The 24,069-nt window shown below is 38.1% G+C and overlaps 1 protein-coding gene across 1 annotated transcript in view; it reads left to right on the forward strand.

Annotated features, from left to right (window-relative positions):
• Positions 1–831: 831 nt before the first annotated feature.
• LOC140241534 (cilia- and flagella-associated protein 206-like) overlaps positions 832–24,069 on the forward strand; it is a 145,924-nt gene continuing 122,686 nt past the window's right edge. Inside the window, exons 1-2 of the mRNA XM_072321269.1 lie at positions 832–910; positions 12,197–12,407. Of these exons, the coding sequence (XP_072177370.1) occupies positions 12,216–12,407 (192 nt within the window). The 5' untranslated portion in view covers positions 832–910; positions 12,197–12,215. The remainder of the gene's footprint in view (positions 911–12,196; positions 12,408–24,069) is intronic.

The raw sequence follows: 24,069 nt of genomic DNA on the forward strand, positions 1-24,069 counted from the left end.
GCCATGCACTAAACACTTAAGTCTACAAAATTTTCCTTGTTAAAATGATGGCACGAAGTAGGAACTTGATCGCCTGAAAATGAAATTGAACGCTCCAAACAAGCTCATCGGAACTATCACATGACTAGATCGCGTGAATTTGAATGCACAAGTAAGAAACACAATGCTCGCATTTGAAATTAATTGAACGCCCAATCGTGAATTTGACTTCACGAAAACGAAATAGAACGCCCATAAATGAAACTGATCGCTCGGATTCTGAATTTGAATGCCCGAATATTTCCGCGTGCGTGCGCTGTGTGAATTTGAATGCACGTTATACGAACTTGAATGATCAAAGTATGAAATTATCGGGAAAACCTATAAAATATCAAACTGTTCGCCTAATACCGGAACAACGAGTGTTATAAAAGGCATGCGCACTTCTCTGAGATATCACATCTTACGACACCGCAAAACGCAGACGTCTGCAGTAGCCTATGTAACAATGTATTTTATAAGGTTTGACGAAATTAATGTGGATATCTCAAAACTTTTGGGCGTGTAAACTGTGCTGTTTTAAACATTCCCGGAAACATGATGTTTATTGTAAGAAAACCAACCAATTTGGGGATTTTGCAGAACCAGGAAGACGATCGCCCTCTGTAGTTTGTGATTCGCCATGTACTCGTTGCCATGCCATCGATCATCGCCCAAACTCCGTGCGATCGTCATCATCATACTGTATACACAGGGGATTTACACTGTGCGCCGTAACTGTGCGCTATACCACTAGCTACGATGCACTGCGAAAAACGAGTTGGGTGGTTCACGAGACAAGCCGGTCATTCCATTAGAATAGAACACTGTAAAGCCAAAGGAGAAAAGAGATCTATAGATCTTGTTAGATTCTAGACGTAACCCAACATCGGTGAGTAGGAAACAATTCTTAGGTTTATGATAAACACCTGACCGCGACTTATCTAACGTTAGCTATCGACCGTTTTTTGTCGTATTGCTATTGGTTTAGTCGATAGATCCTGTAACGTTAGTTAGAACAGTCCCACAGCAAGAGATTTGTGGGAAGTGCATCATCGTCACATCACATCTGATATGGAAGTATGTCGTTATATTAGACGTTTGAGGACTAGGCATTTATGTGTGAAGTGTGAAGTTAGTCTATTCCGATCTCAACCATGTCAACATAGATCTAGAAGAATTAACTTTTAAACTTCTTTGTTTAGGCCTACCTGCTTTGATTGAGGAGCAGAGGTTTTGAAGTTTGCCCCCTCCAGACTCATTTTGAGGTTTTCCAGCATGTCTAACGTTAGAGGTCTAACAAATCGTTAGAATTAGAACAGTTGTTGAGAACTGGTGCCGTGGTGGTAATCTAAACAGTGATCTTCTGGCGCTAGTGACACTCTTGCACCTGTTTGTCAAATGGTCTCCAAACATGCACAAACTCACCCTTGTTCAGTAACCTAAAATACTTGCATCTGAGTCTCCAAAGTTGAATAGACATCAAGTATTATCACTTTAATTTATAGTATTTACAAGTATTGGAAAATCGTTGGAAAATCTTGATTGCTTGAAATGCTGCTCGGTAGTGTACACAAGCACAGTGCGAATACGTTCAACCCTAGCCCGACCAGACCCCGTGCGCTAAGCCGACTTACACTTGTGTATAACTACACGCAGCCGCTGTCGCGAAGCGACAGCGGCTACACCTCTATTCCTTCGCAGACGTCATTTTTCAGTGTGGTTGTGCGACTCCTTCATGAATATCTTTATTAATCGTGGAAAACTAAAATACAAGGAATTATCGTAATCTATGATAATCATTCAATAATCTGTATGCGATTTTTTGTTTAATTACGTCAAAAACTCACCGAAATCTGTGGCTGAAATCAGGTCTGTAAACGTCCTTATTGCTTCACTCCTCATCTGCGTGTTATTTGAATGGCATTCACTCTCGTATACTACAACGTACAACGTAGGTAGTCGGAGAGCTAGAGGGCGCCTCTCCGACTACTAGTACTTAGTACAGTAGCCTGACTAGTAACCGCTCACCCCTTAGCGCACAAGTGTAGTTGATGATGACCGCGAATATCTGCCCTACATTCTCGAATACGCACTGCACGCACTGCAGTACGCGTGTGCGCAATGCTAAGAATTCGATGCTCAAACAAATTGCAATATTCAAAGTATTCACGACTATTTTATGATGTTTAAATGCAGTTAGCCACATCTGGAGATTCCCGATGGCCGGAAAGGTCTCGTCTACTGAAGTTAGTGAGTAGGCCGTGATTTTTTAGTTTAAGTCCCGCAAAGTTGAGATAAGTCGTACGAATAGGCGCTAGTCGTCGACCTGACAACTGTCGGCAAATAACTGAACGATAGTAGTGCACGTATTTACGTGGAATTGCGTACGCAAACAAAAAAAGTTCGAAACTCGTACAGAGATTGCTCTTGACTAGTTACCGCTCACCCCCCCCCCCACTAATAATTACGTGTGTACAGTATGTGGCGCGTGCGCTTTCAGACCACTGATTTATTACCTCCCCCCTCCTCCCCCCCCCCCCCCAACTATCCTCTTGGATTTCCGACGAAGTGGGAGGCCCCCGAAAATTCAGATTTTGAATTATATTCAAAGCAATTGACATTTAGTGCATTCCTCTATTGTGACATTGCTATGAATAAATATATAATTATATACATACATATACATACGATTACAACTCGATCGTTATTCATAAGGTTCGTTAGTCCCAAAATGAAATAAGGTTTCAAATAAAAATGTCCCCGTTTCTCGAACATTATATTGAGTTTTCCGAAGTACACGTTCCAGGAAGTCAAAAAAGGAAATTGCAGCTATCTATACTGAAGCAATATGAGGAGATGATTTCAAAACTCACATGAAATCCAAACAGAAAAGAGAGTTGAAGAAAAGAAAGGAAGAGAAAGAGAGAGAAACACAGGAAAAAAAGAAGAAGGTACAAAGACATTGAGAAAGAAGAGGGAAGATCTAAAGAAGAAGATAGAAGAGATGAAGTTGGGTACAGGAAAAAGAAAGATCACAGAGATTGGATTGCGATGAGGATAGAAGAAATGAACCATAACAGAAGGAAGAAATGAAGTTGGAAGAATCTGAGTGCAAAAAAAAAAAAAAAGAGAGAGAAGTGAGTTTGGAAGAAGAAATGTAAAACTAGAGAGAAGAAAACAAAGAAGATGACTCTACGAAGAAGAATAGCGTAGAAGAAAAGAAAAAAAGAAAGAAGAGGAACAAAAAGGAAGGAATTGAATCAGATGATGTTAGATATGTATGTCCAACATGCAGGAAAGAAGAAGCCGTGAAGATCAATGGGTTTCTTGTGATTTTTGCGACACATGGTTTCACTTGCAATGCAGTGAACTTACAATAAGGTTGAAGAAGACATATCAAAATACATGTATCGGTGTCCTTTCTGCTGAACTGAAAGGGGAGCATTATCGCAGTCTCTCTCTCTTCCCTTCTTCCTTTTGGATACCCTTGCGTACCAGTGAAAAAAAAAATGATCTTGTTCGTATTGTATTTAAATGAAATTTTCAAAATGATATTTTGAATAACTGTATATTCAAAATAGTGTTGAGGTGTGTGTAGATTATATTGACTTTTTCTTTTCTCAGACGAAATATGTGCGTCGACATTATAAAACAAATAATACGTATGAGTGAGCGGCTGAGAAATACAGGTATTTACAGGACTCAAAAATGATATTGCTGTTATGACTATATCCCATATAATATTTTTGCTGTATATAAAAAAATATATATATATAAATATATATAGTTATACCACTGAAGTTTGTTTTTGTGCATCTTTATTTCAGACATATTTAACGAAAATTACTAATATGACCGAAATTTTAAGCACAAACATACTCTTGCATTCGTAAGATTTATTATCATATTAAAAGTATTACATGTTTGAAGGTATACAATGTTTGAAAAGATCGCCAGCCTTGCTGTAGATTTGCCTGTTTATGAAATTTTGCAGATACTTTTTTTTTTCATAATAACATCTTTCGATGTGCTCATAACTGGTATGTTTTTATTCTTTTTCAGCATTTCCTAAATTCACCAGAATGTCTGGGGGACTTTCCATTCAATATATATATAGAATTAAAAGCTTGTGTGGTGAACTGTATAAATATGTTTACTTCTAGTCCTTTTTCATATACTTATAATTAATTCCATGGAAATTGGGATGCAATGATCAACAAGAGATTATATCAATGTGTGATCACAAAGGTATGAGGCAACCCCCCCCCCCCCCCCACCTCCTCCTCCTCCTCCCGCTGAGCGAGATTGTCGGCGCTAACGAAACAATAATTTTTGCATGCATGAAAAGGCAGTTTTCTTTTCTTAATTACGCAACCCCCCTCCCTGCCTCCATAGAAAAAAAAAAGCCTGGTTACGGGCGTGGTTTGACTCCATGACATCCAGGCAATCACACTTTGGTATTTAGAGGTTAATTTAAACATTACGTTTTATCTATGGTGGCCAATTTGAGTGAATCCTGGCGTTATCAACGGTGTTAAGATAATTATGTTTACGCCATGTTGGTGTAAGAATTTTAACACCCTGATTTTGCCAGTTTATAAGTTATGTGACCTTGAAACGGGTGGTATCTAAGTCCACACTTTGGTATAAAGGTTAAATTTATTGTTTTCAGGCTATATGTTTCTGTATTTCGTAGAATGATGTATTCCGATAAGCCTTTTGTTTTATGGAAAGTTTTGAGCCTAAAACCAATTTATGCCAGTTCTGAAATCCATACTGTAATAGGCCTACAGACATTGACAGAGCACGCCGTCTATAGGCTTTTAATGGATGGGTGATATAATGATGTTTATAACGAAAGCTTTGTTGAAAAAGTTGTGAGACACTGACATTACATATAATTGAATGGATTTCTTTTGGAAAGTTCCTTGTTTGCCGTGTTTGTACAACTTGAAATGATCCTAGAAAAAAAAATGGAAGAAACAGAAAGCAAGAAAAGAAAAAGAAAAAAGAAAAGGAATATTAGAATAAAACAGCGGAGGGCACTGGTATAATGTACGTGAATTTATTTGCATTGGATCTATTCTGCGTTTTAGATGTTTTAATAATTGATCGCTATACATCAAAGACCTCACGAATCATTCATTTCAGTACATTATGAATAATGGCTATTTCAAAACTTGTGTACAGGGGAATCCTTTTCTAACGAGATCGGATACAGCGAGAATACGCTTATAACGAGATAAATCGTCCGGTCCCAAATAAATGTGCATGTTAGCCTAAATGGAGATTTGGAGTTCCGGCTATTGCGAGATAATTTTCGGGCCTAAAAACGGAGAAAAGCAAAGATGAATTTGTGCGGATTTTCATACGACAACTTATTCTCTTTTAAGCCGAACTTAACAATGGGCAAAATCACGCTTTATTTCAAAATCAGAAAAGGTTAATTCTCCGTAATTATTTGAACTATCGTTTCGTGCAAACAGACTAACATAATTATGCCAGTGCCAAACAGAAGCAATCGAGGTGATAACACGGCGCTACAAGTTCATAAAGTCTCTTTCCGAGGGCCGTGATGGAACAGCATCGGAATATTTAGAAGCTATAGCCTTCACTATTTATGCCGAAATGTCATCACAAATGCTACAATTCGAATTAACGTTATCTAATGGCTTAAACAAGAAAAAATATGGTGTATTTGATACAGTATAATGTTTACGTATCCTAAATGTTTCCAAAGATATACGTAACGGGAATATCTTTGAGCGGCGAACACAGCGAATTGTATATTTTTGGGAGCTTTGAACATGTTCAAAAATCCTTTGCGATAGAAAGAACTGCTTGTTAAAATTAAAACTGTTCTTGAATTTGATCGCAACCGTTACCGAGCCCTGACGAAAGTTAGAATCTGCCATTATTCGCTGCTTTCGCAAACATTGGCCGCTCAGTTAGATACCCATTTACGTAACTTTGATAAGATGAATTGAATTAAATGTCAAAATTAAAATACGATGGGATCGTATGCTAAAATTGTAATTAAGTCAACTATATATAGCCTATCGAAATATATTATATTTCACTCGATTTTGCAATCCACAGTTAGCCGGTATGATATCTATACGTGGTTTTCGTTTTCTTAATAAAACGGCATTGACCCATCAAAGTCGTCGGGTAAAACATTCACGCAAAGCACGCATTCAACCTCATGCATCACGACCGAGAAGCTGTTTCCCTGGAAGAAATAAGAGATGAGAGTGTAAATTGTGGTGTAAACTTTCACCATAGTACATGTGGTTTATATCAATAATTTGTCATAAAATGAAGGATACATTCGGATTTTACTCACAGCTTTCATCCACGCGAGTTACGCTAAACGCAGCGTTGATAGCGCGATACTTTACCTGTAGTTGCATAAATTTTGCTTCATCTCTCTCTCTCTCTCTTCTCAGATGTGCAGATTGATCAGCATAGGGCTAACAAAAGGAAGGCCCCATATACGATATGATTATATGATTTGTCAAATCTGAAATATTTGATAACATGTGTCTAGAACAAAAATAATTGTAATCATCGCGAGAATGCTCTCTCATTTTCCTGTCGCATTTCTTGTTTTTCTGTTCATCAATATGACGTCGTCATAATAAAATGCAGGTAGCCCAATGTTAATAGAGCATTTATATATAAAGTGTAAATTCCACAAGCGTATAGGATACAACGAGAATCCGGATATGACGAGCAAAATCACCCGGAACCGACGATCTCGTTATAACGGGATTCCCATCTATAAAATTTTATTTTCGCAACTATAAATAAGCAGACCCGTCTTCCACATAATAATAATAACGACACATATCCAATGCAGCATACTTACACAATAAAGAAAGTGAACAACAACAAACCGAACATTAATGTGATATTAGATTGTTCGAATTCGGACATGGAAATTGAATACAATTATATAGAATATACACCACACCGTATGCTGCAAAAAAATTATGTTTATCTCAGCCTCTGCACACGTGTTGGCAGACTTGCCCTTTGCTAGTTAGCATCATTCAGAAAGGGACTTATCATCATTCAGAGCCTTGTAATGTGCGGCACGCGCGCCATGTATTATAATGAGCGGCTACTAGTCAGGGGTGAGCGGCTACTAGTACAGGATGTAACGACGAAGGTATCGCGCGTTTATTCCGTTATAGGACTTCGTGAGCAGATGATCGTAATACACATATGAAAGAGCAATATCGCCAACCACATTTCACAGGATTGGATCGGGAAGAAGATAATTTGGTAAAGTTATTCACAATAAAGTATCAAAGTGAGCGGTTACTAGTCAAGCTACTGTACCTACGTTGTACATTGTAGTATACGAGAGTGAATGCCATTCAAATAACACGCAGATGAGGAGTGAAGCAATAAGGACGTTTACAGACCTGATTTCAGCCACAGATTTCGGTGAGTTTTTGACGTAATTAAACAAAAAATCGCATACCGATTATTGAATGATTATCATAGATTACGATAATTCCTTGTATTTTAGTTTTCCACGATTAATAAAGATATTCATGAAGGAGTCGCACAACCACACTGAAAAATGACAACGTCTGCGAAGGAATAGAGGTGCAGCCGCTGTCGCTTCGCGACAGCGGCTGCGTGTATCTATTAATAGTGAGAATAAAGAATCTATTTTAAATTTAATGTGGATGTTGTAAACACATCATGGTATCTCTTGCTCTGTGAACTGTGCGTATTCCAAAAATCTTTTATCTCTCAGCATGTTAAAAACAAAATTATACTAGTTTGTATGGTTAAATTGAATTACTAATTTCACATTTGTTTTTGTCTTTAAAATACATGTAGTGTAACATGGAATGATGGAGACTTTAATGGAAAGGACATAATTTACAGAGCAAAGAGTTTGAATGCGAGTCCCAGACTCCAGCTAAACTGACCATGATTGTCATCAACTGTTTGTAGTGATTTTTCTGGCAGTGGTTTTTTTTTTTTCTCTTTTTTTAAGGAAAATATTTGATCTGGTGGCTGAGGCCACCTCCAATGACCATTTGCAATATGCATGACATTGTTCCTGAGATTCCTGCTCTTAGTGCCCCTATTTAAAGAACCTCACCAGGAAATGTTTCCCTGTGATATTCATCTAAAACACTAAATCCCCAACATTTACATCAAGTTTATCATTCACTGAAGTGTCATCTTCAGGTATCTCATCTAGACTGGACTGTCAATGGAATCATAGATCTTAAACCTGTCTAATTGGACTTTCCTGTATTCTAAAGCATTAGGCACTTTTAATACTCCCATTATGCTCCTTATATAATGACTGTGTGAGCATTTGGTACAGATACAGCTATTTGCAAATAGGGGTGCCTTTGAATCCAACTTCTCTCTCAGTTGATATCATATATATCCCTTATTAATCACATCTTTTGTGGGATTCTTAGTATTTCTACCTCATAGGTTGTTTGTGGAGTTGATGTAGCTGCCCGCCCAATTTTCACATATGTCATGTATCTCCAAATTGCTCTTTTTTTTTTCCTTTTTTTTTTCTTTTTTTTAACAATATTATCTTGTCCATCCACTAAGAACACACTTTCGTTGAACACCCTTACCATGGGAAGTAGTGACAAAAAGCCACTTTATCATTATCTGCATTGATATTTTCCTTCTACTTTTGTATCAAGTAAGACATGGCTTGAACTGGGTATGTGCACATCTGAAACCACATAGACTGTGGGTAGTTAGGGTATTTTTTGTTTAATCCTAATCAAGATATGCTCCATAACTGTATAGAGCTATAGATGTTTTGCTTGTGTTGTATAGCTCATCTGACGCAGTAACAATGCTCTTTGTTTTATGGCATTAAGAGGCCACTTCTAACTCTCTGTCTCCTGATACACCGTGGCCAAAAGATGAGAGATGTATGCAATTTAGCATTTCCATATAGGTCTTTCTCGGAAATTTTGAATATGTGTGCAATGCAATTTACAAAAAAACAAAACAAAACTACTAATTAGGTTAATTACCAAGTATTCCAACTTAATTGTAGTTATCAAGATGTTCCATGCTACCTTTCAATTAAATCACAAATAAATATCAGAAAATAAAATCAACAAATCAATCCTCATGAAATCATAAAGCTCACATACACACTATGTGTGTCTGTTATAGACGTACATTTTTTAACAATAATTAACTACTTAATTATTACAGAGCAGAAGTTTCTTTATGAGTGTTTCAGAAGAGGGTTATGAGCTTGCTTTGCATTAGTATTTTCCTCTTTACTGAGTGCTTTATTTTTTGAAAACTTAAAAAAACATGGTTTTTTTTGTTACGGACGTACATGGCACAATGGGCTGAAATTAACGATTAGTACAGAGTAATTACACAGGTAAAATTGATTGTCACTGACAAATTTTTGTTCACTTATCTAAACTCTTAAATACACAAAACCAAAAGTGGTAATTTCACATTTACTAAAGGAAAATATAATGAAAACAATTAGACAGCATTTTGGAGATCAAAATGCACCTAATATTTTCTCTTGTTTGAAAAGGATTTTGTGACCTTGACCTTGGCACAAACTATTTCTTCTGTGTGATTTCTGAAAGTTCATACAATAAGCTGTCAGTTGATGTGTCATTTAGCTGGGTGTGTCCAATTTGAAAATTTGACCTGCTGCAATTTTAAACATTTATGGAATTGCTATATGCAATGTAGTGAAAAACACCACTGCTAATAAGTGTAATAAAAAAAAAAATCAAGGTAATTTACAGATATGAAGATATTAAATATTTCCTTTCTATTCACTGTACATGGTCAGCAGAAGATGATATGAACAAATCATTTTTTACAAAATGGCAAAGCTCCTATACATGCGTACATGTGAATCTCTGTTACGGATGTACATTACAGACGTACCAAAAAAGTGTACATCTGTACATTAATTAAGTGTTTAATTATCATGGAGCAGATGCTTCTTTGTGTGTATTTTAGGAGAGGGGTATGAGCTCGCTTTGCATCAGTATTTTCCTCTTTATTGGATGTTTTGTTTTCTTGCAAAATTAAAAAATGTATTTTTTTGTTACGGACGTACATAACCCAAACGGATTAAAAATTGATTATCAATACAGAGTAATTAAAACTGCCATATAAACTTTCACTTAACAATTTCTGTTCACCTATCTGTATTCATCAAACACATAACAAAGAGTGATGATTCCATAGTTTATGAAGAAGATATCTAACAAAATCAATGAGACATCATTGTGTTGATCAAATTGTGTTTTATGTTTTCTCTTGATTTGAAGGGGTTTTGTGACCTTGACCTTGGCACAAATTATTTCTACTTTTTGATTTCTCTAAATTCATACCATAATCTTTCAATTGATATGTCAGTGATTATCTAGGGAATTTTGGATTCATGGGGTCAAAGGTCAGGAGCCAAAGGTCAAGGGCAACACTTCAAAATTTTACTAAGTAATTTCCCTCATATTTATGCACTGCCTGCAGGATTATTTTTTTTTTTTTTTACTTGGTGTAGGCATGTATAACCCAATAAAGGTTCTCTGGGAAGTTTTTTTTTTCTTTTTCAAAAAGGTCAAAGGTCAAAAGGTCAGAGGTCAAGTGAAAGTGCTGAACTTTACTTCTTCCTCCATATCTCGGAAGTGGCTCAAGTTATCTTGAAACTTGGTACATATTTATGCATGTTCTGCCTGACAGTGATTCTCATGAATTTTAGGGTCAAAGGCCATATGAAAATGGTAGCAATTTACTATTCAATACAGAAATTGCACTTTTTCTCTGTACCTTGAAAATTACTCAATGCATAAACTTATGAAAGTGTCAAAGTCAAGCAAAAGTCCTAAAATCCCCAAATACATTGCTCTCCCATTCATCCAATTAAACCTAGGTCAAGGAAGGTGAACATTCAACACATTTGTGACTTTTGATGCCAATTTTGTGAAAATATAATCACACATTGTCCACGTGTACTACAGACCTATTAGGAGAATCATGCATTATGGCGGAGGCATACCAGTCGCCATAGCGACATTTCTAGTTCTTTTTATACCCCCGCCAAACGAAGTTTGAAGGGGGTATAATAGGAATCAGCGGTCGGTCGGGCGGTCGGTCGGGCGGTCGGTCCGTTGCAAATCTTGCGTCGCGAACTACTTCCTCAATTTTCAACCGATTCCCATAAAACTTGGCACAGATGTGTGCCTTGGGTTGTAGATGTGCAAGACATATTTTTTGACAGTACCCAAAAGTACGTTGCCATGGTAACGGCATATTATGGGCAAAAATGGGTACAAATCTTGCGTCGCGAACTCCTCCCACAGTTTTTGATCAATTTTTATGAAATTAGGTACAGATGTTCATCTGAATATGTTAATGTGCAAGACACATATTTCCGCAGTGGCAAAAAGTGTGTTGCCATGGTAACGGCATGTTATTGGTAAAATATAGGGCAAAATGCTTCATGGCAAAACTGCTTCATCAGTGTTCTTCCAATTCTCATGGAATTCATATTGAATGTTTGTCTTAGGATATAGGTCAGCATGACACATTTCTTGACAGTGACAAAAAGTATGTTGCCATGGTAACAGCTCACATATTATGAGCCAAAATGATGGAAAATTTTGTGTTGCAAACTACTTCCTCAGTTTTTGCCCAATTTCCATGAAACTTGGTACAGATGTGTGCCTTTGGTTGTAGATGTGCAAGACACATTTTTCGACAGTACCCGAAAGTACGTTGCCTTGGTAACGGCATATTAATGGCAGAAGATCAAGGAAAGATCTTGCGGATTTAACTACTTCCTCAGTTTTTTGACCAAAGCTTATGAAATGTTGTTTTGACCAAAGCTTATGAAATGTTGTTTTGCGGGGGTATAACCAGTCGCTACAGTGACATTTCTAGTTTTTTTCTGTGACTCACACCTCTCCACGCACGAATCAGCCCCATGAAACTGAAGTGTGACATTTTACAAATATCCATTCAATCCATTGTGTATAGAACTCGTGCATGTATTTTACTTTCACTAATCTTCACTCATGAAATTCACAGGAGTTTCATGCACACAAATATTTCTGGTTTTACCTGAGTATTTCACCATAACTTTTTGTTCAGTTTTTTCTTTTCCTTCTTCATACCACAGAACGAAATATACATGTACAATGTCTCGAGCTCAAGCAGAGAGTGTCATCAAAAACATCATTCGGGAAATAGCGCAGGAATGTGCCAGCAAAGGTCAAGCAGTTTCAGAGACCCTGGTGGCTTTCATGGTCAAGGCTGTGGTGCTGGACCCAACCAATGAATTCAATGTTGATCGAACGCTAACCAAAGATGATGTGCAGAGATTGATCAAGGTGGGTGAAACTGAGCTCTTTTATGTCCTAACAATACACATAGTTACAATTAAATGCACAATCGTGAGTGCATTGCAGCAATAAAGAGCAAGGTGTAAGGATCGTTCAAATGATGACGTCATCAAGTGAGTAGCTAAATTCTAGACCAATTCTGAGACCATGAGTGAGGGGAAATCAACACATTTTGCAGCCTTTCTAGAACAATATTTGTTTGATGTTAGACTAAAAAAAAATAAAAATTTGTATTCAGTATAACTTCTTGTCTTGATTTATAAAAAAAAAAAATGGCCTGGTAAAAAGTCAATGAATAGTCCTGAGGTTTAAGTTTATTAACAAGCCATTCTAGATTGCCAGATCTACACTGTAGAATATTGCCAGTATCTTACTCCAATTTTGTGATCAAATAAACATTTTCGTGAGTATGCCATGTTTTTTGTTTGTTTTTTAGTTTAGTTGATTTCCAATAGGTTTTTTTTTTCATGTTTGTTTGACTTTTTCTTTTTCTTTTTTGTTGCTGTTTTTCTCTTTTTTTTTTTCTTTTTTTTTTTTTTAGTTTTTTGTTACGGGGGGAGGGGTACTTGAGGTTCCTGGGCATTCTTTGAGGAATAATAACTCAATACAGGGAGATAAATATTTGCAACGGAGAATGTCGGCTGTCAATATGCTCCTATATGCAAAGTAAGGCTTTTTGTACGTGGTACTAATGGAATATTGTCCATTAGTAACATAGACAAAACCATGGTAAATACCCAAGTACATACCTAAACAATACATATGTTACCTTTCTTTTTATTTCACTCTTTTTATCACTCTTTCTTTCTATCTGGCTCTCATTATTTTTGGTCGTTCTTGTCATATCCAGTCATGCATTGTGTGCTTCTTGTGACCTGTTGTGATAAAGACCTGTGTGCTTCTTGTGACCTGTTGTGATAAAGACCTGTGAGGCTTCCCAACAGAGCCTTTTCATTCTTGCAATGAAGTTTAAAGAGTATTACAAATACTGTAACACAAGAAATTTTCGCGGCATGAAATTGTTGTGAATTGGAGCCAACAGCCTTTTTTGCTGCATGAAATATTTGTGAATTGCCACTGGCATTCTATGCATATAGTGCAGACAAGAACTTTCACATGCATATTTTCAATTTTGCTTATCTTTGCTCTCGCTAAATTTGCAAAATTCAAATGCATGTAAAAATTTCTGGTTTTAATGTAGTGGCTACTTGTATAGCACACAGGTCCACCTTTCAGTGCTCATGACGTTTCAAAAAATGAAAAGGTAAATATCTATACATGTTCAAACATGACAAAAGAAAAGACTAGAAATGTCGCTATGGCGACTGGTATGCCTCCGCCATAATGCATGATTCTCCTTATACTTTAGGTCTATGGTACATGTGGACAATGTGTGATTACATTTTCACAAAATTTGCAAAATATTAAAATGACATGTTTGTCACAAATGTGTTGAATGTTCACCTTGGCCTAGGTTTAATTTGATGAATGAGAGAGCATGTATTTGGGGATTTTAGGACTTTAACTTGACTTTGACCCATTCATAAGTTTATGCATTGAGTTATTTTCAAGGTACGGAGAAAAAGTGCAAATTCTGTATTGAATAGTAAATTGTTACCATTTTCACCTTGACCTTTGACCGTAAAACTCATAATAGAATCATAGGCAAAACATGCATTTATAAATATGTACTAAGTTTCAAGATAACTTGAGCCACTTCAGCACTTTCACTTGATCTTTGACATTTTGACCTTTGACCTTTTTGGCAAAAAAAATAAATCCCAGAGAATCTCTATTGGGTTAAACCAAAGAGGTTCTATATGTAATAGAGTGCGCGCTCGCATATCTATAGAAGCGGGGCCAATTGAACGACCCGCCGCCATTAGCAAAGAGGTCGAGAAGTCGAGCATTCGCGAAGGTACCACACGTAATACAGTTCGACCTCGATTATCTGGCCTCCTTTTATCCGGAAATCTCTATTATTCGGACGCGTTCACGCAGTGAAGGACTTTTATTTTTCATCCAAAAATTGAGAAAAAACAGTGACTTTAACATCTTTTTCATGGATCTATTTCACTAATTTCATAAGATGTGCATGATAGGTTTCTCAATATCTAATGAGATAAAACATGTATGATTTTCACATAAAGATATACTTTATTTTTGTGAAGAAGGGACTACAATTTTGGACAGGCTAGCATAGATTACACCACCGTTGCGGGGTACACTGCCTGCCTAGCTGCCAGTGCACTGGGACGGCAGCTTGGACGGCAGCTATATACATTAACATTGTGTCTCCCATATCCGGCCACTTCGCTTAACCGGATGAGCGCCGGTCCCGACATGGCCGGATACCGGTAATCGAGGTCAAACTGTACCTATCACTCTCACTTGTGCTGACATATGATTATAACTTTGTTTAGGAGCCCAAAATGCCTCAAGTACTATGATGAGGCACTCAATGAATAACCATTGAATATTTGTGCTTACCGTCAGCGAATGGTTACCTACTGGATAATAAACCGGTGCCACAAACAGCAACATTTAAGGCAGAATCACACATGCTGCTGTCCATAGGATTATGTGTACCATGCACTAATTATATGCAATCAACTTTAAAGCCTCCAAGGTGATAGTGTACTGTATCCAATAGTGTTTTTGCAGTCCTTCCTGCTGTCTGTGCCTTGAGTTATGCATGGTCTGGACTCAAGACATGCATTGTGTGTGTGTGCGTGTGTGTGTGTGTGTGTGTGCGTGTTGAAATAGGAAAAAAAAAAGTGTTTGTGTGTGTGTGTTGTGTGTGTGTGTTGGAATTTTTTTAAAAATGTGGTTTTGTGTGTACGTGTGTGTGCGTATGTGTGTGTTTGTTGTGGGTGTGTGGGAGTGTGTGTTGTATGTGTGTCTGATGTTTCTAAGTGACATTGATATTATGTGAAATCAGTACTCCATATTAACACTGTAAATTTCTGCAATCTTTATTGAAGTATGAATGCATGTTTGGCAATTTTGGCTTCATGTTAAAGGTACTAGCCCACATTTGCAAACCCACGAAAATCAACACTGCATAAAACAGGTCCATTATGACTTCAAGTACAAGTTATAACAGTAACATACCTCACCTGTTGCTCTTTGTCTATACCATTCGATAAAAGAGCGAAAATCATCGTTTTAAAATCAATTTTCAAACCGGGTCAACCCGACCCAAAATCGAATTACGAGCGCGGGCTAGCTACGTACTACTGTAAAAGTGGAAATTTTCGCGGTGTTGAAATTTTCGCGCATTTCGCGCAACCAGAAACTAGCGCGAAAATAAAAACACGCGAATATTTTTGCTTGCCATACGTTCCTGTGCGTGATGTCTTGATTCCGCGGAATTAAAAACACGCGAAACTCTTCTGACCCGGCCTAGCGCGAAAAATTAGTCGCGCGAAAATATCCACTTTTACAGTAACTGCGACCAGCCCCATCGTGCATATTTCCTTAATTTTTCAACAAAAACTACTAGGAATACTTACATGGGTAAGTTACTGTGGAAGAGAGGTATTCTGTACAGGAAAGAGCTGAAAAGGCCTTTACCTTTTCCATACCACGACCCACCCGTAACTCCCTCAGATCAAAGGGATTAAAAAAAGCACACTACCAAAAATGTGATGTTATGCTCATCCGTGCGATTGTATACTGTTTTCAGAAAATGCTTTCAGAAAACATTATGTCATCCTTTGTAAGGATATCTTTGCGGAGATCGCATCTAAGTTGTTGGAAAGCTGAAGGATTGTGAGATCCCAATTCCTGTTGGATATTTCCATCTCGAATCAGGTGCTCAGGATGAGTTGTCTGTCCCATTTATTCTTGGATATCTTCGCTCTGATAAATGAGGGCAGTTCTTTATTTTTCAATCTTAATTTTCAGGAAGCCGCTACGCTCTTCCAATCATGATTTGAGATTAGAGTGGTGCCATCACCATCTCTTGTTAGAGGACTGCACAGTGTTGCTGCGCAAAAATGTGAATATTATTTTCTTCAGGATCAGTATCCCATACAACATCAATAGGTGTTCAGTTTCCTTAGTCATTTGCGCTTTCAGTAAAGAAACGGTTTCGTTTGATAAAAAGAGAATAAAAAAAGATAAGAAAAAAACCTTCAGCTGAATTGTCTTCACCTACTCTGATAAGATACTGCCATTTAAGGACTTTAATGATCAAATTTAGTTTACTGCCCCTAGAAAACTGGTCTGACCTGGATTAAGGAACTTGATTCCCTGGAAGCTTCGGCCATTGCTTCCTTCACTGAAGAAGCAGACGCTGTCTTGCCAAGGGAGAGCAGGCATACACCAATTTCAGCAGGAGGAGAACTGTATCGCTTGCCAGTTATGTAATTGACCATGAAAGGTGACGAGGTGACTCAGTCGGTAGCATATGGCTTGCGGTCTAGGGACTTGTGTTCTGGCGCGGGTTCGAATCCCACTTATCTCAAGTCTAGCCACTGAGCAATGGTGTGTGTTGTCATACCGTCCCCTCTAGTAGAGGCACAACACTTTGCACCTCATCACTTGGATATAAAAAGTGGAAGTCCCTTGTGTGAAAGAATCACAAACCCAGACACATGAAAAGATCCCGAATTGGCATTCCGTTATCGGAAAACTCAAGGTGCATAAACCGGTAAAGTGGTCCAACCCAAGTACACATACAACTGGCCAGCTTTACAAACAGACTATCTAGTTGCATACGGGCTATCCAGCTATCTCGTCAGAAGGAAAAATGAAGACAAAATAAGATTAGGTGTGTTTACTACCCTCTTTGCCATTGCACCCTGATTCAGCACCTTGAAATAGGATGGTGGCCGTATTTAAGCATGTATATATATATATATATATATATACCGCATATATATATATATATACAGTCAACCTCGCGTAAGTCGACATAATCGGGACTGAGAAAAACACGTCGACTTACGCGAATGTCGACTTACGCGTAAGTCGACATTTTGTCGACTTATAAATGAAAACTAATTTCCCCTGTACAGAGTAAGATTTGGATCACGATGCGGATCGCTACTCAAATCTTACTCCTTTTGCCGCCAAAACATGCCTACTGACATCAGCAACAATAGTTCATGCATAAATCTCGCGCAGGTTAGTAACGACCACGCACAATTCCCAAATCTCTAGAGAGATTTTGAGAGAGCGGGATCGGAAACCTGGGCCCGTTTCTAGACACTTTACATTTTAAACTTGATTTAAAATAACAAACGCAAATTCCCCGAAATGCATTAAACTTTGCGATTTAAATTCAAGTGCGTTGCTGCAAAGATATGCGTGTGATTTCGTATGATTCTGTCGAGATAATTTTTCAGTGCCGACTGAGTTGAAATAAGTGTGATTTTCCTTCTCTAAGTCGACATATTTGTTTTGCTTAAATTTCTATTACCATACTCTGAAAATGAATATTGTTCTCGCGCTCCGATTCGCAACATTACCGCTCTGTACGGCGCGGGCCCGTCTGAAATAAAAGAAGAAAAGTTTGTTCATCCGAAAACTACATCTGTCGGACTACTAACCTTCGTAAAAACAAACCTCTTTCCATTGTCGGACTAATTTAACTTTGGACTGAGATTTAAACCTTCGGCATAGCGAACTGTAACAATAATTTGCTACTATGTTTTCATTGACATTTCGTGAAGCAGCATGCGTTTCGGTAGTTTGAAACGTGTAAATGTTGCGATGTCTTTCCCCTGCTGATATAGTGCAGACTAAGTTCGGTCACGGCGAAAGTTCCGTTACGAAATAAAAAATGATGCAAGTTTTTTCAACAATAAAACACTTTCGTATAGATTTTATACGTTTAAACGCAGTTTCTAGTTTCGTACAAAAACCGCAAGTCTTTTCTGCAACGCTCTTGCGTTTTAAATACAGCGCTGCTTGTGATTTGATGGACTTGCATTTGATTTTTAGAATTGCGTTTAAACGCAGTTGAGTTTCAGTTTCTTACAATTTTCTAGTTTCGGATGATTATCAAACGCAAGTCTTTTCAGCGTTCCGTGTGATTTGATTTCGGGGTTGCGTTTGATTTTTAGTTTTACGTAAGAAATAAAAAATGATGCAAGTCTTTTCAACGATAACACATTTCCGTAGATGCTTAGAGATGCGTTTAAACGCAGTTTCTTGTAGGTTCGTACAAAAACTGCAAGTCTTCTCTGCAACGCTCTTGCGTTCAAACACAGCGTTGCGTGTGATTTAATGGACTTGCATTTGATTTTTAAAATCGCGTTTAAACGCAATTGACTTTTTAAGAAAAAGTTCCCTACAATAATTTTCTAGTTTCGTATGATTATCAAACGCAAGTCTTTTCAGCGTTCCGTGTGATATGATGGACTTGCGAATGCATTTGATTTTCAGAATTGCGTTTAATTTTTTATTTTGCGTACGAAATGAAAAATAATGCAACACTTTTCAACAATAACGCACCTCCGTAGATGTTAAGAGATGCTTTTAAACGCAGTTTCTAGTTTCTTACGAAAACCGCAAGTCTTCTCTGCAACGCTCGTGCGTTTGAATACAGCGTGTACAAAATTTGTGCGTTTTGAGAATAACGAGAAGGAGAAACGGGGGAAAGTGAACTGCTTTGGGTACTACATGTAATTTTCCAATGTAAATGAGTGTATCAGTATGCCCTTTTATATTCTGGCGTACAAGACAATGGACGCATGGCGTGAACGCTACCGCGCCGTACACTAGCGAATTACCGAGTAAAAATGCTGCGAATCGGAGCGGGAAAACAAATCTTTTTCAGAGAATGGCGATATAAAATTTTGAGCGAAAAAATTACGTCGACTTAGACGAGGGAATTAACACGTATTTTAGCTCAGTTGGCACTCAAAAATCAGGTCGACTTACGCGAGTTGTCGACTTATAAATGTCGACTAAGACAAAGAATTTTTCAAGGAATAACAAAGGCAAAAATCGGGACTTTTTTATCGTGTCGACTTGAGCGAGTTGTCGACTTATGCGATGTCGACTTAAGCGAGGTTTACTGTATATGTATACTGTATAAAGATATATATATATATATATATATATATATATATATATATATATTGAAACAAAGAAAGGGAAAACTGACCAGAAACAAATGATAAATAGCGAAACTTTGAGCAAAGAAAATGAGAAAAGAAAACGAAACCAATGGAAACCCATTTTCTGTGCTCAAAGTTTTCACTATATATATATATGTATACATATATATATATATTATATATATAATTTTTTATTTATTTGTCATAATCATTATTGATATGTAGGGGGATGGAACCGCTCTTGGCCCTAATTGATCATTGAAGAAGTATGGAAGAAATTACAAATGGGACAAAATAGGTGTACCAGTAGATTCCAGTTGAATGCTCACAGACGCCATTTCCAAAAATGCCCGAAATGCCTGATTTGACCCTTATTTGACCTTGAAAGTGACCTTGAGAGGTGATTAGTGACCTTGAATTGCAGAAGTGACATTTAGAATCACATTCTCTAACCCCGTAAACCCTTCCACATAGGATTCATTACTTTGATCAACCTTTTCAATTTGTAACTGCAGTTGACCTTTAACCCGGATGGCGGCCATATTGGATTTCACCAATATGGCGGCCCCAAGGGTTTTTAGTCTTGGCGCCCATCAAAATCGAAAGAGTATGGTACAAGGGAGCTATGAGCCAAATCTGGTGCTTTTGGAAGAATCTGAACCAAACAGCCCATTTTGAGCCCTTAGGCCCCCAACCATTAAAAGGGCATTGTACCGGTTTTTTATTTTTTTATATGTTGTTCTTTTAATTCTAAAAGACCCAGCGGTGCAAACAGAATCAAAATTTATTTCATAACGATTAAGTCCGTAATTTAATGTTAAAAATGGAACTTTTTAGGTGAGAATTATGCTAATGAGCTGACGAGCCCGGATGTTATGATGTCACAGGTGCTCTCACTATTACTGATTACAAGCGTTCGCATACGCGTGCGTTAATTCGTATCGAGTAGCAGACAACGCTTAAGCCTAATTTAGCTAGCAGGCGGCGCTTGTGCACTGTTCTATCTATGTAGATATCTCAAATTTCACTAAACCAAATCGCACCAAAATTACAGGATATACTTCAAAGCATATTTTGAAAGTATTCTCTTATATTTGAACGAAATCAGTAATCGAGAAGTATCAATATTGACGTCGACTTTCAAGTCGTCACTCAAAAAAAACTCACTCTTCATGAGAGATCTTGGCGAACGCAAGATGCACAATCTAGAACTGAATTTAGCCGACGAGTACTGTGCAAATGGGGAATTTACGCGAGAACTAAACTCAAAAGTGTAATGATTTTTGCGACTTGTGTGATATAGGAACTACATTTTTCATTCAACTTACCACAAATAATTTGTACATTTATTTATTGTCCCCGATTACTTGAAAGATTTGTCTCATGATATTAAATGGCTAACTTCAGTCTGTGCGTGCGCAGCAGGTACTACAGGTAGGTAGGGCCTGGCCGAAATCACTCATGTTAGTCAAAGAGCAGATTATTTTTAGCGACGCCAACGGGAAAGTCGACATCTACACTTACGCTTCCCGACATGTGATTTGTTTCCAATTAACGTGAGCTGTTGGATATGAATCAAAAAGTATTTCCTGTGAGTTTGGTGCCATTTGGCAAGGTGAATTTTGAGATATCTACATGGATACGAAAGTACGCTAGCACTATACCTACACCAGCGCTGGGATCGCGAAGTGGCGACACTGTGTTAGAATCTACGTGGTCAGGCCACTCTTCCGAGATATGGGTCCTAGTAGGCCTACTGAAACGAACTGTTAGATCTAACATTAGTCCTTGGTGTAAATAACACCACTATGAGATTTATCTCGACTACAAAACATCGGAAATCCATAAAGCAGATACCTTACCTGAAAAATCCAGCACAGGAACAACAGTGCCTGCAGGACAAGGGTCCAGATCTAGATCTGGAGTCTGGACTTTCGTCTGGACTTTCTTCAAGTTCTGGCAGCAGGGGTATGTAACGTTACGCTGTGCCTTATTAGCGCTGTGCGCATAGGGCCTACAGCTGCAATGTCGACGGTGAGTGAGTGTAGGGCCTAGTCCTACTCATCAAAACTTGGACTGCCACGTAGAACCTACTCCTTGACTGCTCAGTAGTCCTAGTCCTGGTTCTAGTATTTCAGAGTCTATGTGTACTGGGTACCGTTTTCATCTCACTAAGCGTAAATCGTGCGTGCCGTTGAAGAGAGTCTATCTACATTTGGATTTAGATTCAGCCTTCATCTACGTTAGATAGTTTGAACTGGCGAACCATCGCTCGATCATGATCATCAATGCGTAACGTTACTTACACGCAGTCTTCTGTGGGCAGCACGTTCGGATAACGATGCCAATTTCATTTTGCATATCTGGAATTTCCCCACAAGTTTTATCTATATAAAAAGCTGTTGAAGAGATTGCTTTTAAAGATTAATAGATATTGTTTAACATGTTTATTATAGCTCCATATTGCAATTATACTTAGCTAGATAACAGCTTTTGCAGTACTTCGTGTGAGATTTCATTAGTAAATTGGCATTATGTAGTTCGTCTTGCTATTGTCGGAGTTGTGCACCAAGAGCACCTGTGACGTAGGCCAAATTGTGTGGATCGTTCCATGGCTTGCTCGTTTTCATTTTTTTCAAAAAATCATTACAAGCTTATCCTGGGTTTTACAATCCTCTCTTTCCAGTAGTAGGCATCAAAAAATGTAGATTAGAATTATCAGACAATTAGAAAATGTCAGTACAGTTTTCTTTTAAGGGGGTGTATATAAATCAGCGTGTGGTCGGTCGGGCGGTTGGGCGGTCGGTTGCAAATCTTGCGTCGCGAACTCCTACAGTTTTGAAGCTATTTTGATGAAACTTGGGGTACATGATGACATTGATGTGCAAGACACGTCTTCTTTGTTTGGTCAGAGAAACTGTTGCCATGGTAACCACAATTTTCCCAAAACCTTGTGGAGTGAACTACTGCCACAGTAATAAGGCAATTTATGTCAAATTTGGTATGTATAATAGTCTATAGGTGAAGTTATGCGAGACACACTTTGAGTTTGTACCCGACAAGGTGTTGCCATGGTAACGGTAAATTTTCTTGAAAATCTTGTGGAGTGAACTTCTTCAACAATTTTGAAGCAATTGAACTCAAATTTGGTGAACATTATGACATTGAGGTGTAGATGTGCAAGACATGTTTTTTTTTTAATGCTTGTCGGAGAAAGCGTTGCCATGGTATCCACAATTTCCCCAAAACTTTGTGGAGTGAACTACTTCCAAAGTATTAAAGCAATTTATTTCAAATTTGGCATGTTGGACCTATAATGATCTAATGTGTAGTTATGCAAGACACTCTTTGTGTTTGTACCTTACAAGGTGATGCCATGGTAACTGCATATGCTCTTGAAAATCTTGTGGAGTTAACTACTTCCACAATTGTGAAGCAGACTCACAAAGTACTCACAAAGTACTACACACATACACACAGTCACACAGACACACACACACACACACAGACACACACACATTGATATATCTAACCCTGGTTCAATTCTTTTTTCATAGGAATCTGGACTGCAGGAGCGGGTGTATTAAAGGGTCCCAGAAATCCACAAATTTGAGCTCTGAGAAGACTAAGATGTGTTTATTCTTTGATATTCTTTCACCAATTGTTTGTAGAAAGCATCTGTGTGAGAGAGAAACCACTTTTGCCACCTTGATATTGCACATTTCGAAGTTCCTAAGCCCCGCCCCTAAAAAAGGAAACTTTCAACAAACATGAGTCACATGACCGCATATGTCATCTCAAGAATGAAGCTTTCATAGCAGATGAAAGCTGACTACGTTTAGCAAATGTTCAAGGCACCCATACCTCGTATACCCGGCCATACCCGTACGCGTACCCCGCTGTTGTCGTGTGTTGATTGCTCACGAGACGTTGGGTTGTCAAAAGTTTGATTGCAAGAAAAATATTCTACCAGATATTAGCCGCATCTTGTAAACCATGCATAGAAGATCATCGTTGCAGGGTGTAGTAACATTGCAAAGGATGGGGTGAGTCTTCACTCCTTTCCCAAAGATCCAAATTTACGAAATATTTGGACCACAAGAGTAAAGCCGATAAGGGCTGATTGGGATGGGCCCAGCAGCTCAAGCTTGGTGTGCAGCACCCACTTCCCGGAGGATGCCTTTGAAGTGGGGCTGCACACCCAGTTTGATGTCAAACGTGTCAGAAGGCTGAAACCCGATGCTGCACCTGTCATTCCAGACATAGTTTACAATATATGACAAGTTCACCTGGCCAAAACTTGCAATCTCCTCCCCCCCATATAGTCCATGTGCCAAGACCAGATTTTTACGATATTGGTACCACTTAAAGGGACAAATTCTGCTTATGCATTTTGAAATGGTATGTATCTGTAGATGATATTTTGGTATGATAGCAATTCCAGAGAAGTAGCTTAGTCTCAGTATCAGCCGTTAACCCTCATAACTCCAAATACCTTTTTTAAGCTCGGTAAACCATGGAGGGCACAATCCGCTCCCTCTATCATTTCAATATTTTTCTATCAATTACTCTGAAAT

The sequence above is a fragment of the Diadema setosum genome, chromosome 18 (genome assembly GCF_964275005.1).
Source record: "Diadema setosum chromosome 18, eeDiaSeto1, whole genome shotgun sequence".
NCBI classification, from domain to species: Eukaryota; Metazoa; Echinodermata; class Echinoidea; order Diadematoida; family Diadematidae; genus Diadema; species Diadema setosum.